Raw genomic sequence first — 16,705 nt, 5'->3', positions numbered from 1 at the left:
TTTGTATTTTGGGGTGAACTATATCCCTTTAATGAAGCTTTACTTGTCTTCAACCTAGAATATAACTTTGAAACAGAAAAAATATGTATTTTTTATTACATCTCCACTCAAATATAAAGTTCTCTCATACAGTAGTCAAGATCTAACCTGCAGATATTCATGGGCTTAAAGAGATGAAAGAATATGTCACTTTGAGGTATTTTAAGTTTCTGTGCGGGAGACTCAGCATGAATCCTCATTAGGTGGAAAAAAAACATCTACACTCTCACGGTATACGAGTGTGTGTATTGTCAATCCAGCATTCATGTAGACATGTGTTGGTTTTGTTGTTGTCAGAATGACAGCTCAAATTGTTGTTAAAAGGATTATGAATATGCTTTCATTTGTTTGTCTCTGAATTTCATTAGCACTTCAGTTCTCAATCCATTTTGTACTTAAAGGAACAGTTCACCCAAAAATGAAAATGTTGTCATCATTTACTCACCCTCAAGTTGTTCCAAATCGGTATAAATGTATTTGTTCTGATGAACACAGAGAAAGATATTTGGAAGAATGCTTGTAACCAAACAGTTACAAGCAGAAACAACAACAACTTGCTAACAGACAGATGAATAATTATCAGCCCGTTCAAGGTCACATCCCACCTCTTATTTGTTCCCTTTGAGTCGAATGTATGAGTCAGAATACCTAGTGACAAGCCTTTCTCAACCTATATGCGCTAAAGCATATCTGTGATTAGCACACAATTATTCTTTTGTTTTTATTGTGACTATATGAATGAGTCTCTAGACTTTTCTTTTCTAGGGAAACCTGTATCTGAGTCAGAGGGAGATTCATCTCCAGAGCAGCCGCAGGTGAACACGACTCCTCCCGCTCATTCAGAGGTCATCTACGATGACGTGCCTTGTGAGAACATCACCCCACCGGATGCGGGTTTGTGTCAGAATAATGGTGTCATGTTCAAACCATCTAGGTCAAAAGTCACCATTCATAGGAATAAAATGTTAGACATCTCTTTGACATTTTAATTGTTTCTCAGCATTGAGATAAAATAAAATGATAAGGGCTAATTAAAATGGAGGGCAAATTAAAGTGATAGTTCACCCAAAATGTTTGTAACCGACACCCATTCACTTGCATTGGTCTTGTGCCCATACAATAGAAGTGAATGGGTACTGGTGATGTACGGTTACTAACATTCTTCAAAATATCTTCTTTTATGTTCTCTTTAAGTCATTTTTAAAAAACAAATCTGCAAAGAGAAAACATTGGTAGTCTCACATCCCATATAGAGTTTCAGACGAGATGTCAACAATGTCTCAAATGCTATCAAAGTCAGAGATTGCAATAGGAACTCAAACATTTCTTGTCAAATTCTTTACTATTCACATTCATTTTGTAGCTTTACACTTTTCTGTGGCAGCAGTTGTCATTTTGAGACATCTGACAGTTGGCACCTTCTGTCCTAAATTTGTCTTTGTGTTATTGTTACAGAGGACGATGTGATCTACGAGGACGTGCAGAGGTCGGGCGAATCTGGGCTGATATACAACAGTTGGGGTTCCAGCGAGTTTGAGAGTTATGATGAGCAGTCAGACAGCGAGACCAAGCAGCCCACCCGCAATAAGGTACAAACCCATGGTTTATTTATCATTAAGCTGGAAGTGGGCGGGGCTATCTGTTTGACAGACCAATGGCAGGTGGAGGGGATTGTTCTGGTAATCTTTTATTAAACAGATTAATTTAGCAATTCCGGTTGGTGAGACCCATGTGGCACAAAAACTACATACTTCGACTGAAAAAAGGAAAAGTTTTTTTTTTCCAGTGGGGTTCTTTCAGTTCTCTTTACGTGCTTGGTTTTACCCTGTTCCTGTTCTTAGTTAAAGTCTATTGATGCATGCAGAGGATCAGGTCTTAATCCACAGATGTTGCACGTCATGCATAAAATAGGTACAGAAAGCCTTCATCAGACTAACAGAAAACCTTATTCAGTCAGAACATGGGTAGTTTTGTTTAAGCGTTAATGTGTGACTATTAGAGGGACTGTAAAAGTGTGATGTTTGTCTACTGTAAACAGAGACAGACACTTCATGAGGCTAAATCTCTCATCTTGCTGTCTTGCTCGCTGTTATGTTTCCCTTTCGTTCCTTCTTGTTGGCCTTGATTTGATCACTGTCTGCTTGTGTGTCTGCTTCTCACGCCCCTCAATGTATTTGTCTGTTTCGTATCTCATTGTTTGCTTTCTTTGTCACCTGTTATTCTTCCTTCTTTCTCTTTGCTCAACTCAACCCCCTGCTCTCTGTGGGCGGGGCTTTGCGGTTATGGATTTAGATTTCTCCAGATGTGCGGCGTCTGAAGCAGCGCTGTGTCCAGACCCGGCGTGAGCTAGCCATGCGATTAGGGGCTCGAGATGTCGGGCAGCTCAAACAAAGCTATGACATAAAGGTACTTTTTACAGTGGCAGAGTTTTGAGACATTAAACAAGGGATATGTCAACTTTGTGTTTCTGTGTCATAACCATGATGATGTCAACCCCCATCACAGGAATTGTACAGATTTTTGGGGGGAGTTTTATTAAATGTATTCCTTTTAAGTAGGACCTGTTTGAGGTTAATAAAACAAAATAGGTACGCTCTTGTACATGTGTTCTTTGTGTTAACCCATTTTAAGTGAAAAACATTTAGTGGAAAAAACATGTCAGTCAATATATCGGAACACGTTTAAGCTAACAGTGTTCAAAGTAGTCCTTTATGTCCACTATTGCTCAATGGACAGTGTTTTTTTAAACATAGAAAATGAAACCGTCTGCAATCCACCGAGTGTTGCAGTTTCGCTGCGAAGGACCTTGAGGGTTTGACCTTGTGCTGAGCACACTGATCCACAAACAGGATTTAATTTGTTCTTATTTTTATCGCCACACTAAAGCTGATTCATTTTGTTTCTCACTGTCCTCATCCACTCAACCGGTCTCTCTCTACTCCTCCCGTAGGTTCAACAGCTCATGAAAGCTGCTAGGAACGGCACGAAAGATGGACTGGAAAAGACCAAAATAGCCATGATGCGCAAAGTGTCCTTCCTGAGTAAAAAAGACTGCACAGGTTTGACTTTTTGACTCTCATTTCCTCTTGTACGTTTCTGGTGCTGACACCTGGTAGGTTACAGTGCAGAAGTGAATATTAGTAACCAAATGTAGATGGTCTGAAGCGTTCTGTATAGATATAACAAATAGCATACAAATAGTGTGGTACATATGAGGATCCCAGCATATTTTATTGCGGTGCTACAGTTGCTCTAAATGGAACAGAGATGGAAGATGTTGAAATGATTTTTGATGCCAACGGGGATAAAGAATCTAGCTGTGATTTTTACTGTCAATGTGCAGATGACACAGAAGATGATTCTGGATATTTGGATGTGACTGTTTCGGAACTGAAGCATCCTCCACCTCAGCTGTCTCCAATGCCAGAGGGGCTTAGTAGCCAACAGGTGTGTTTGTGTGTGTGTGTGTGTGTGTGGGGGGGTTGTTTTTATGGGGACGAAAATGTAAAAATGTGGGGCTTAGAGGTGTGGTTAAATATTATTCATTCAGTAAATAAATATTTGGAAAATGTGAAAAAAGGAAAAGCAGTATTAAGCAAATTTGTTTAGAAACATTTTTAGTGTTTGGCTTTCAGCCTTACTTTACACATAGTGGACAAATTATTGGACACATTTTATTTGGACATACTGTATAAACCCTTGATTTGACTTAAGTTAACATTTGTTTCATATTTGCATTTTCTGTTATTTGTATTTCACAGATTGTTAGACGTCATATTCTCGGCTCTATTATCCAGAGTGAAAGAAGCTACTTAGACTCCCTCAAGAGAATCTTACTGGTTAGTAACACAATATTGACAACTGACATTTGTATTGTATTTAATAAAAATGTATTCATTTGTGAATGGCTGACTGGATAACATCGCTACAAAATATGAACATAAAAGTGACCATCTGTGTTATATTTTTAGGAGTACAAGAAGCCTTTAATGGAGGCGGAGCCTCGGATCTTAAACCTGAAAAAGATCCCACCCATTTTCTACAGACTGAAGGAGATCCTGCAATGCCACTCCATGTTTCAAATAGCGTTGACCTCTCGTGTAGCGGAATGGGACAATACCGAGACAATTGGAGACCTCTTTGTGGCTTCTGTACGTCAAGCGTTATTCTCATCTACTACAAACACATGCTCTCTGTCTTTGGTCATACAGTCTCAGGCTTTACTCGGGTTGAGTCAATATTGCTATTGAGAGACAGGTTGGCCAAACAATGTTTTGAAAGCACCACTGTGTTCACGCCTTACTTTTAGTTGTTAATAATATTAAGGTGGAATAGAAGGCATTTTAGTTTTAACATTGGGTTGTGCAGTGTTTGAACTCCATCATGATCTTTCCTTTTGTGCTAAGGGATCATCCCTTGCAGATGGAAAATCAGGAGTCAGCCGTTCTATTTAAACTCCACTTATTTCCTCTGCAGCCGAGCACATTCTGCTTGAGATGGTTGCGTAGTTCATTCTAAAGCAATAGTGAATTAACTTTGGAATATAAGAATGTAGGTCAAACAAAGTTTGTACCATCAAAGATGAGCATCGTTTAGAACTTAAAGTACATATAAAGTCATGTCATGTCTCAGCCGTGAATTGTTATGTGTTACTTTGTATATAAAACTGAATTGAGCCTTTTTTATTCTTTTCTAGTTTTCCAAGTCAATGGTGCTAGATGTGTACAGTGATTATGTCAACAACTTCACCAATGCAATGGCTCTCATCAAGAAAGCTTGTATGTCCAAGCCAGCATTCCTGGAGTTTCTAAAGGTAAACCTTTTATCAGTCCTCTTCCATGTGGAGCTTTATTCCGATTTTGTTGTAACCTGGCTGGATATTTTTGTTTCAGGTTGTACCGTGTACTATGTAGTTATTGAGTTCTGTTGTGCGAACTGGGAAGTGATGGGAAGCATGAAACTATCAGGATATTTTTTTATCACCGGCCTGGAAAAGTAATGAAAAAACAAGTAAATCTTAAAAGTCATGAACATTTTTGATAACAACGTTCTATACTCTGACTAGATTTTGCGTGTGTAGAGTGCATTACAAACAAGACTAAAGCTGGCTTGCAATGCACAGCCTTGCCTGATTTCTGAGCCGATTGTTCTCTTTAAACACAGAATAGGTCAGATTCCCAAATAGATATTTCATAGCAAATCATACAGAGCCAAAAAGATGTAGTCTTTAATTTTTTAATCCTAATATATTTTAATGCATTCACTGAACTGAAACGGTCTTGGAAAAGTCATGAACATCTATTGCTCAAAAGTGTGTGAACCCTGAATTAAATGCTGGATGATGATATTGGGATTATCCTGTTGTTGTGTTTTTCTGTTTTGTAGAAGAAACAGGCTGCGAGTGCGGACAGAATCACTCTTTATGGTCTGATGGTCAAACCGATTCAGCGTTTTCCTCAATTCATACTGCTGCTTCAGGTTGGTGCTCTGAAAGCTTTAAATACAAACAGCAAATGACCTTAAGAAAAGTTGAATTTTACAAGGAACTGTTTATTTCGGTGGCATTTCCTCAGACTGTTCTGTGTGGAGAAGTGAAAGTAAGTCTGATAGTGAAGCAATACACACACAAAATGCATTTACATGAATGTCATGATATGATACCACATGATGGCACAGGGGACATGTTTAAACCAATGCCCTGGTGACAGCCGCCTGTGTTTTCCTACGTTGCTGTCAAGCTGTCATTTCTTTTGTAAGATCAGTCTTACATTCAATAACTTCATTTGCATATAGTCAGTTGTTGGCTTAGGTTTTTCAGGGACACATGGGTGTATTTAGGTTTGATATACAGTAGCCTGATAGTTTAAAACGTGTATATAATCACAATATGGCATAGCGGTTGCCGTGTAATAATAAAATAAATTGCTGTAAAATATTTAATGCAACCCTTCATTTATAAGATATACTGTAGTCCATCTCATGTTATAATACAAGCAAAACTTTACATGTGGGAGATGCATATTCATACTAATTCCAGCTTGCAGATAGTGTTAAAGCTGTGACTAAACTACAGACAGGAATCATCAAGACCTGGAACTGGATTAAACAAATGCAGTTATGTGTGTGTTGCTCAGGACATGCTGAAGAACACACCTGTGGGGCATCAGGACAGGCTTCCTCTGCAGCTGGCCCTCACTGAGCTCGAGACTCTCGCTGAAAAGCTGAACGAGCAGAAACGTCTGGCAGAGCAGCTCGCTGAGATCCAGCAGCTCGCTCGTAGCATCAGCGACCGCAGCCTCAGCAAGGTCAGAGCACTGCACAAACACACGGCCTGAAACGCAAGGTTTTGGCTTTGCAGCTTCATTAAACTGGTGATGGAAGGACATGAGCTGTCTGTGCCAGTGCAGTTCATTTCCTCTTTCTGAAAATAGCTCTTTGACAAAGAAGTTTCCTTGCCAGGATGGCATGTTGTCAATAAAAGTCTTCAGAGTGGGTTAGGGTTAGGGTGTCCCATAATCGATGTCCCATAAAATCAAAATGGGAATTTGTGGGTTTTAGTCAATTTCTATTAGCTTTGAATCCATCTACTATACAGTATATGTTAGTTTACTTCCTAGGGTTGAAAACACATACATTTCCTGATTTATTTATGCCCATGTTGTTCAAAACCTGCATGTGTGCATGTTTATGCATATGTTTACATGTATATATCGCTGCTGTCCTTCTGAAAGCTTGTTTCGTGATTTTTATTTTTGCCATAAATCATTATTATTAGTTACCTTTTATGTTTGGGGTTGTCAACTTTGACAACACAGTATTTAATCAATTACAAAATACAGTGTTTTTTCTATTTCCTGAAAAACAGCGAATTTGGACATCCAAGGGTTCAGAAGGACAGCGAAGACATACAAAACTTCCTCTGTGAAACAAAAAAGGAGCTATTTTGAGAAACGTCTCTCTGATTTTGTGTCCATATCATGGAAGTCAAGGGGGACCTTTTTTTGATTACCAACGTTCTTCAAAATATCTTTTTTGTTCCGCAGAAGAAAGAAAGTCATGCAGGTTAGGAATGACATGAGGGATTTTGGGGTGAACTAGCCCTTTAAGTGTCTCTTGATGAAAAACAAAAAATAGTGGTGAGTGATGTGTTGCACTCACTGGTGTGTCCAATTTTTCTCAAAACATCATTTTTAATCTAAAATGTCACCAAAGAAAAAACTTTGAGCAATTCCCTGTTGATTTGATTATTTATAACCTTTTAAGCGTATTAACCTTTAGTAAATGTTCTTCAATGGCTCTGCTGATGCAGCATTTAAATTAGACAGTACAAGCCGTCTGGCTTTATTAGGTTACGTGCTGGTGAAGTTCTGCTATCAGTCAGTATCTTTGTCAGATGTAATCTATATTATACCCACTGTTCCCACTAGAGTGCTCTTATTTCCCTCAACAGCTGCACTACACAGAGAACACTGAATGTGCAAATGCTAATAAGCGACTGCTACCTGTTTTCCAATCCCAGAGGTTACATCGGTCTAACCTCTGTAGATTTGTTCTGCTATGCAGTTGATACATTCCAGGATATTACAGCTGGCAATGAAATTATTTAAAGGAGGATGATTAAAGACACTTACCTCAAAGTCTCCTCATATTAGGAGTTCGGACAGATGTATAGACAGGTGATGCAAGTGTTATGTCAGGATGTATTCACCTTTTTTATTTTATTTTTTAACAGCAGCTGAGCTCAGAACAAAAGCAGTTGATTCTGTGCGAAACATTGATTGAGACGGTCTACGGTGAGAAGGGTCAAGTCCTCAAGTCCAAGGAACGTAAAGTCTTTCTCCTGAATGACATGCTCGTCTGTGCAAACATGAATTTAAAGTAAGTATCTCTGCACATCCAAAAACAAAAAATGGCCTTAATACTGATGTATAATTATAAATCAGTTAACTGCTCTAGAAAACCTGATCTCATGTTTTATGGATTAAAGTTGTCATTGTCTTCTTATCCTCCTTGTTAACCCTCTTATGGTTGATACGTAGATACATTGAAACAGGCATTGATAACATCTTAGACGAGCTAAGGTAACATTCTTCAATTTGGCAACGCTTTTCACTGCGTCACGCTGTTTTCAAAGACACTAAATCAGGATGATTTCACAGATGCTTCAAAGTTCTCTGGCGCTCCTCAATCTCATCCAACTGTTTTCAATGTAGCTCATGCACAACAGAGGAATACATAAATAGCAATTTCCTAAAATCTCAGTAGGGGGTGTAAGGCTCCCTGGGAATCCGTCTGATCACAAAGACCTAATTGCCTGTCTGATTCGTCACTATCATTCAGAAGTTCTTGAATCGCATATTACGTGTAATTGCCAGTTTGACTTTGCCCTGCATTCTTAAAGCAGTTTCTGGTTGTATAATCAGGGGCCCCCCAGATATCAGCAGCCTGGTCCCTGTTGGTCCAAAATATGCAGTTAAGTGGACCGCCCCCCTGCTGCAGGTTCAGGTGGTGGAGGTGGGCCAGGAGACGCCCCAGCGCAAAGACAACGTCTACCAGCAGAGCGGCAGCAAACGCTTGAGTTCCACCAACAATCAAGGTTGGTATGTTAAAGGGATATAGTTCACCCAAAAATGAAAATTCTGTCAATATATATACTCACCCTCTTGTCATTTCAAACCTGTATGACGGTACACATTCACTTCTATTGTATGGACACAAAACCAATTCAAGTGAATGGGTACTGCTGTGGTTCGGTTACCAACATTTTTTAAAATATTTTCTTTTGTGTTCTGCAGAAGAAAGAAAGTCAAATAGGTTTTGAATTTGATAGAATTTTTATTTTTGGCTGAACTATCACTTTAATACAAAAATTTTCAAAGGTGAAAAGCATTCAGTTCAGTTTCATATATGTCGAGTTATACATTTTAAATAAAACGATATCTGGTAACATTCTGCATTGCAGCCAGTGTGGCTGGTGAGAAAAGATGTATATTTCCCACCAGGTTCATATAGTATTAAAATTAATCCTGTTGTAAATCCTATGTATAGATTTCAACCCGATCTCGAACACTGGTAAACACACAAATTCCATTTTCTCACATTTAAGCCAGCTTTACCTTTCACAAACCTCTGGTCCCAGAACTAATATGCGCACAGCCTTCATCTTGTTCAGAAGACCTTTCGCCTCTGCGGGTCTCAAAGCAAATCCCAGCTCATATCCTCCAGCAGGGGAAATATATGCTCACTGTCAGAGAGTCAAATTAATAAGATCTACCAAATATCCTTGGATGACTTTTTGTCTGATCATTTTTGCATCCGCAACTTTTTTCCCACTGAGTTTGGGTTTGGATTTCAACGTGATGCAGTTACTGCACGGAATTACAGCATTAGATGAACAGGACATTCCGCTGCAGGAGTTTGCTGCAGGCGCACTATTTCAGACCCAAATTGCTTTAATGTAAATATGAGTAGTGATTAAAATGGAAATGCTGTTGGTTCAGGAAAGCTGTTTCTGGGACCTCCCCGGCTGTATCAGGATCTGCAGGAGCTACAGCATGATCTGTCAGTGGTGGAGGATGTCACGTTGTTAGTCGGCACCCTGCAGGGATCTTACCAGGTAAAATCCCTAATGATCCACAGCTTTAGGGTGGGGCGGTATGACAGTATGTAGTGTACGACAGTAGAAATGTGCTTATGGATACTGTGCATTATTATGCTTTGTTAAGCATCTTATACCTTAATCTTGCCTTAATACCTTAATCTTACCTTATTCGTGTCCATAAAATTAAAAAAGGAAAAAATCAAATGTGATTAAGTATTTTAGTCATTAGATTATAAAACAATTGCAATACTGCATAGTCTAATGCTATAGTCTGTATTCAGTATACACCATTATGAATAGACCATTTTGCAAAATCCGGTTTCATTTTTTAAATTTAAATTATTTTTTAAATTATACGGTATCATTTTATAATATAATATATATATCACCACAGAACATAAGATAACACCATTTTTAAAAAAAATCTGAATTTACTATTAATAGTTTATTAGTATTCATAAATTATCATTTTTGTTTCATTCTGTGAACTACTAACAATATTTCTACCAGATTTCAAATAACAAAATTGCTTCTATTTGCATTTATTTAACTTGAGAAACATGTCAAAATAACAGAAAAGATGCTCTGAATTTTTCAGACCTCAAATACGGCAAAGAAAACAAGTTCATATTCACTTTTAAGCAATACAACAGTAATATTTGTACATGTATTTGATGTGACAACAGTTTTCATGTGTCTTATCATGCTGTCAGTCTTTCACATTGCTGTTGGATGACTTTATTTCACTCCTGATGTTTGATTTTGTTGAAATTAAACAGACACTGAACTGAAATGGCCATAATACATCTAGAAATGCTGATTAAAAGAACATTTGGAATGGTCTCTTTATTTTTTTATTTTATATCGGTCATTCCACCCACCTCTCCATCAATATCTGACACTCCAACAAATGATTTCCTTCCCATCGCTTTGCTCTCTCACTTAAATTATGTGGTGTTGCTTAAAAGCAGGTCACTAAGTTCAGTAACCAGCACTTTGTCAATCTGACAACTGTCTCTGGTGAATGTGCCTGTGTGCGTGTACAGAATCTCAACACGACGGTGGGCCAGGACTGGTGCATGGCTCTTCAGAGGCTCATCCGCATCAAAGAAGACGAGATCCAGTGTGCCAACAAGTGCCGTCTACGGCTGATGGTTCCTGGCAAGCCTGACAAGTAAGAGCCAACTGCACACTGATGCCAGCGGGCATGGGCTATAAAATAAAGCAGTATATTAAATTCCTTTCTGATGTGCGTAGGCGTGACAGTTCATCCATTTCATCAGGCTTGTACCAGAAAATTATGTTTATTCTGACACCCTATACACCCAAATGACTTGCGGATCAGTCACTTTTTTGGTTAAAGGCTCTATTGTGCCTCTATAGAGAATGATGGTCTAAATTGCCACCTTGTCATCAAAATGCACCTTATTTGCTTTCTTAATGCACTTTTTTTGCGCTTATTGCGCGTGATTCAACAGATGAAATGATAAAAATGTTTGTCTTAGTAGTTTTTTGTCAAAATGTAATAACTTGTAAGTGCAAGCCAATCAGTTCCCGAAGACAAAATCAAGTCACGCCCCGCAGTTTTGTCCGCATTGAGTATCCTATTGCACTCGTAAATAATAGTTTAAAAGCTGACACTAGCTATTTTGACAGACACAAAGAAATCAATACATACTATCAGAAGTCATGTGTGGACCTTAGAGACATTTAATCCTTCTCAGATTGAGTGTATGTTATATATTTTAACAGGTCTGGTCGTCCGGTCAGTTTCACAGTGGTCTTCAGTACACCCAGTCCAGTTAGCAAAATCTCCTGGGTCAACCGTCTGCATCTGGCCAAAATTGCCCTGAGTAAGTATGGCCTTTTAGAAATGAGTTACTGTAGGCATACATTGTTCACTCCTAAGTGTATAAGTGTGCTAGTTTTAGGTGTTGTGTTTCATTGACCGTAAACTTATTACTATTCATGTAGGAGAGGAGAACACGCCTGGCTGGGTGTGTGTAGAGGATGATGAAAAGACTAAACCTCCATTCTGGTGCCCATTACTGGCCTGCCGGGTGCCTGTATTTACACCGAAAGCACAAGATCTGAAGGTAACTCCCTAGAGTGTTTTGCATTGGTTTACTCTGAATGAGACTGAGCTGAGGAACAAGCTATACGTTCTAGACTGTTGTCTATAAGTTTATTTCACTTTGGCCAGCTTCCTTAACTTTTAATGTGCTGTATGTGAAGTGTTTTTATGAGTTTGGTGTCTGTGTCTAAATCAAATAACATGGCTCTCCTTACAATTACATATAGCTTTGATATTTTCTTTTGACTGCATTGCAGTTGTGCACCTTCTGGTCTGTTTTGTACTTTTGATCCACGGTAGTTTATATATTCAGTGCAGACCTTCTGTATACTGATGGTTCTCTATTATAGTACCTATGAGTACTATGGACTCCTGTTAGTCTTGATACACCCTGAACTGTTCCATCTCTGTGCTCAATCTCGGCTATCGGCTATTTGTGATCTAATCGTATATCAGGAATAATTTTGAATATTAAAATGAGCTTCAGTCAGTATGTATTGGCACATTCATAATGCGTTGTATTGATAGAAGACAACTGCTGCATAGTGGCCAAAAGTGCAATTTATTTTTGTTGGTATTTTCCTATGCACCACTGGGGCATGTTGTCACAAAAGATGAATGACTCCAAACATCTTCTCATGGTGCATGTAGTAGCGGTTTGGGTTCAAATGGTTTCGTTTCAGTTACTTGAGAGCTATAAAAGGATTCTGTCTACCCACATTCACATAACAAGAGCAAACCAGCATCACCTGAATGCCAGAAACACAATTACGTATGTGCGTTCCATAGAGAACAATAGCGTCAGTGAACAATAGCGAAAATGTCAGAGTCTCTCGTGTTTCGATGTCTTTCCTAACAGTCTTGACAGTGGATGTTTTGTTTGCCTGGGATGTGTTCTGCTTTGAAGTTATACGGCTGGAGCCTTAGGATACATTGTTCAACGCAGGCACAGGATTTAGAATGAAGACTATATATAGTCTCTAGCGTTATCTGTAGTACTTTATGCCAAGAGCCAGGGTGTCTTCACTTTGAATTGAATAGCTAACATTTCCATTCAGTCATCCATCTTTCCTCATTGATCCTGAACATACCCTAACAAACCAGTTCTTGGCGTTTTCATTAATCAAAATGGCATTTTCTTGGTTGGTGTTGTGCCCTCTGGAAGTACATCGAATTTGATCATGGACGTTTAGTTCCACATCACCTGAGTTGTAAATAAATTGGTTTGCTTCTCTCTGCACAATTTCATCCAAAGCATTGCAGGCAAAACTGCAAGCAAATAGATTAAGTAGGTCATGAATAATGGAGAAGATCCCTATTTGCAAAAGAAAGTCCAAAGTGGAACAGACCGAATGGTTTGCTTATTTCATAAGAGATACGGTATACATGGGAAGCCTATGCATAGTGTCTATGCTTATATTTATACACACAAGCAAATATACAGTAGAAAATCAGAAGAAATCCTTAAATAGTAAGCTAGTTAAACTTGCTCTGTCTCATGGTGGGAAAGCTTCACTTTTTGTAAAGAATGTTTGAAGCCAAAAGCGTGGCAGAAAATATCTTCGTTACCGCAGATTAAAGATTTGCAGAATCGCTGCCTGGATGCAGGAACAGACAAGCAGGTACTTATCTGATGTGAAGTTTTTCACCCATGAGACAAATGTGTCTGGGTCTAAACTCTGTCTTTTCACTGAGCCCCAACCACCCCCGTATTTCCAGCGCATAAAACACAACATGAGATAAGAAAATACAAATCTTCACATCTGTTGTAAGGTCATTAAGAAACTTCTGTCTTTTAACAAACTCATCAACACTTCAGTTTCAAGGATTGGAGTTACATGATGGAGCAGCGCAAAATTTGTGACACAGAACCTTGTATAAACAATTCCAATGGGCTGATTCATGTGCATATTAAATATTCCGCCTGTTTTTTGCATGGATGGAAATGTGAATAAAATCCTTGGCCCCAGTAGATTGCTTAAGATGAAACGGGGGTCTCGTTCCCACCATGCGTATCCGGGAAGAGACAGTTGCAGTAAGTTTTGCACATCAGAGCGCCGAGCACCAGGCTCACAGCAGGAGAGGAACTAAAGCAGCCTGCCATTCCCACGCAATTGCCTCCTCATACACAATACGCACTGTTTCATCTAAACAGGTCATCCTTTAACTATGGAGCTGTGCTACAGGCTAATCTGTCATGTCAATTTAATGGATTCATTTGCATATGTAATAATTTCGCTGTGGGTGATTCAGCATTTAGATTAAGATAAAACATTTTTGAGGGATGTCAATGTAAAAAGAAAGAACATCCTGTCATTTTTTAAGTTTGTAGCTGTATTTTATTGGCCATTGCTAAAGATAAATCTCAAAGGACAAATCTAAGAAATATGCAGCCATTCACATTTTGAGGTGATTGATAGGTTTGTAAATCCTGATCTGGCCTGGGAACAGATATACTGTACTGTATGTTTGCATATTATCACTACATCATTGAAAAATGAAATGAATTGAAAATGACTCATGACTCACTGTTGTATTATAAAATAACACATATAAACACCCTTATGTTGAACAAACCCCTTTAAAAATGCACAAACATTTTAGTATTGCTTCTAATTTGAATTCTTTGTTACTCATGAGCTGTAATTGTATTATGATGATCAAACAGACTTGTAATTTCTTGCTGTGGCAAGCTGTGTGCCCTTCATTAAGATGAACACAGTGTAGGCAGGGGTGGTTTGTCACTAAACATACGGGCTGCTGATGATTAAACCTGAAATAATAGCTTGGCGGTGTTGTGCATAAATTAAATGTGGAAGGAAATGAGTTTGTAATAACCTTATGTTTGTCTAATCTGAGCCAAAGTACCCTTCAATCAATTCAGTTCCTTTATCTCTCTTTCCAAGCCAGCTGTTGGCTGTGATCACCTGTCATGTTAGATACTGTATGCAGTAACCCAGAACGTATCAGCATCGCCACAGCTGCCAGAACACAGACACTGAAACCATACACCGTAATATTAAGAGTTAATGGTAACACTTTACAAAATGGTTGTATTTGTTAAGTAAAGGCATTAGCTAACATGAACTAACAATGAGCAATTTTTATTGATTAATTTAGTTAATGTTAGTTCATTCCATACACTTGTTTATGTTTGTTTACTGTGCATTAAAGTGATAGATCACCCCAAAATAAAAATGTTGTCATTATTTACTCACCCTCTTGTCATTTCAAACCTTTATGATTTTATTTCTTCGTCAGAACATGAAAGAATATATTTTGAAGAAAGTTGGTAACCGAACAGCACTGGCCCCCATTCACTTCTATTGTATGGACACAAAACAAGTGCAAGTGAATGGGGGCCAGTTCACAACATTCTTCAAAATATCTTCTTTTGTGTTCTGCAGAAGAAAGAAAGTCATACAGGCTTGAAATGACAAAAGGGTGAATAAATGATGACAGTATCTTTATTTTTGGGTGAACTATCCCTTTAAGTAATGTAGAAATATTGTTCAGTTTTAGTCCATGTTAGCTAATGCATTAACAAATACAACCTTATTAGCTTAAACGTAGCCTTCCTGAGTTAATGTGCTGGATGCTTTTTCCTATTGTAGGATCGGATGCCAAAAATCCATCAATTTCTTATATTCTTTTTGTAATAAATATATTATTTATATTAATTTATAATAACAATATTGCTGCTGTCCTTCTGAAACCTCGTATCTCCATATTTCGTGATTTTTATTTTTTTGCCATAAATCACTAATACTAGTCACCCTTTATGTTTATCACAAATATCTAACCAATAAAAAGTATTAAACTTTGACAAACAGTATGCAATCATTGAAAAAGTTCAGTGTTTTTTTCCATTTCCTGAAAAGACTAATTTGGACATACAAGGTTTCAGAAGGACATCCAAAATAAGGGAAATAGTAAATAAGTTTAAACTTTTAAAATGTAACATTTTTAAAACACTGTTTTTTATTCTGTTGCAGTAGTTTAATGGTCATGTTTTGGAGCCAAAAATTCCATTAACACAGTAAGCAGGTTATAGAAACGTTTTTACGTGTAGCAGATTTGCATAATGTGTTGAGTGCATTGTATTGTGTAATGCAGTAATAACTCTAATACATAACAGGGTTGTATGAAGTTGATTCATAAGAGCTTGACTATAATCTCCATCTTGTTCTTTCAGTTACAGGCCGGTCTTTATAACCCGGTTCAGTGTGCTCTGCTTGGATTCTCTGCAGCCAGCACATCCTTGCCTCAGGGCTACCTCTGGGTAGGTGCACTTTCACACAATGAGAACTTCTCTCTATTCTTTTAAATATGTCTCCCATTTGGTGGAGGAACACAACATCTCTGAACATCTCTGACGCACCTGTTGTGGATCATCTCCTTCGCTTCATCACCTCTGAAACTCTCAGATCACCTACTGTAGAAACATCTGAATAGTCAGCTTCTCACGTGTGTATTAGAAAAAGCAAAATTCATAGATATTTAACTGCATGGCATGTAAGTAGTCAATACTTATTACAGATACTTTTTAAATCACTCCTTTTGAACCTCCAACCTTTTGGTTAGTAGCAAGAATTTCATGACAAGATATTTATTTGCATCATCAATGTACAATGCCTCTCAGGCGTTCCGCAATCTTGCTAAATCACAAATCTTACATGAAAATAGAATTTTCTATGATTTTTCTCGTTGCTTTCTTCTTTCTTAGACTTTATCAAACACCTGAGGTTTGTGAGCAAAAGCTCCACAAAACAAACCCACACTCTTTGAATTGTTTGATCGACATTTAAAAGAAAGGGAAAGCAGGATTACAAGTTTCTCCAAAGTCGTTTGAACTGCTCTAGAAACAAACATCAAGTATTCCACATCAAAAGACGTTCTATAAATTATTTATCTCGTGGCAGTTTTTTTCGCCTGCAGCTTCTCAGAGGGCCATGCCGTTAAATTCAGGCCTTGGATGTCCCGTTTCACAT

General features: G+C 38.2%; 1 protein-coding gene across 9 annotated transcripts in view; it reads left to right on the top strand.

Moving 5' to 3' along the window:
* The window catches only part of arhgef10lb (Rho guanine nucleotide exchange factor (GEF) 10-like b), a 28,529-nt gene that overhangs the window by 6,885 nt on the left and 4,939 nt on the right, over positions 1–16,705 (top strand). For 7 of the 9 annotated variants that reach the window (XM_057362959.1, XM_057362961.1, XM_057362958.1 and 4 more), the window contains 17 exons: positions 805–933; positions 1,495–1,628; positions 2,332–2,445; positions 2,990–3,098; positions 3,383–3,486; positions 3,801–3,878; positions 4,011–4,190; positions 4,736–4,852; positions 5,425–5,517; positions 6,174–6,344; positions 7,772–7,917; positions 8,463–8,635; positions 9,540–9,655; positions 10,687–10,814; positions 11,393–11,493; positions 11,615–11,736; positions 15,910–15,996. In XM_057362959.1, the coding sequence (XP_057218942.1) occupies positions 805–933; positions 1,495–1,628; positions 2,332–2,445; positions 2,990–3,098; positions 3,383–3,486; positions 3,801–3,878; positions 4,011–4,190; positions 4,736–4,852; positions 5,425–5,517; positions 6,174–6,344; positions 7,772–7,917; positions 8,463–8,635; positions 9,540–9,655; positions 10,687–10,814; positions 11,393–11,493; positions 11,615–11,736; positions 15,910–15,996 (2,102 nt within the window). The remainder of the gene's footprint in view (positions 1–804; positions 934–1,494; positions 1,629–2,331; positions 2,446–2,989; positions 3,099–3,382; positions 3,487–3,800; positions 3,879–4,010; positions 4,191–4,735; positions 4,853–5,424; positions 5,518–6,173; positions 6,345–7,771; positions 7,918–8,462; positions 8,636–9,539; positions 9,656–10,686; positions 10,815–11,392; positions 11,494–11,614; positions 11,737–15,909; positions 15,997–16,705) is intronic. The other 2 variants (XM_057362964.1, XM_057362966.1) reach the window with 2 other exon arrangements.

This window comes from Triplophysa rosa, linkage group LG21 (genome assembly GCF_024868665.1).
Source record: "Triplophysa rosa linkage group LG21, Trosa_1v2, whole genome shotgun sequence".
Lineage (NCBI taxonomy): Eukaryota > Metazoa > Chordata > Actinopteri > Cypriniformes > Nemacheilidae > Triplophysa > Triplophysa rosa.
The sequence above is the reverse complement of the archived record's forward strand: the minus strand, read 5'-3'. Positions and strand labels throughout refer to the sequence as shown.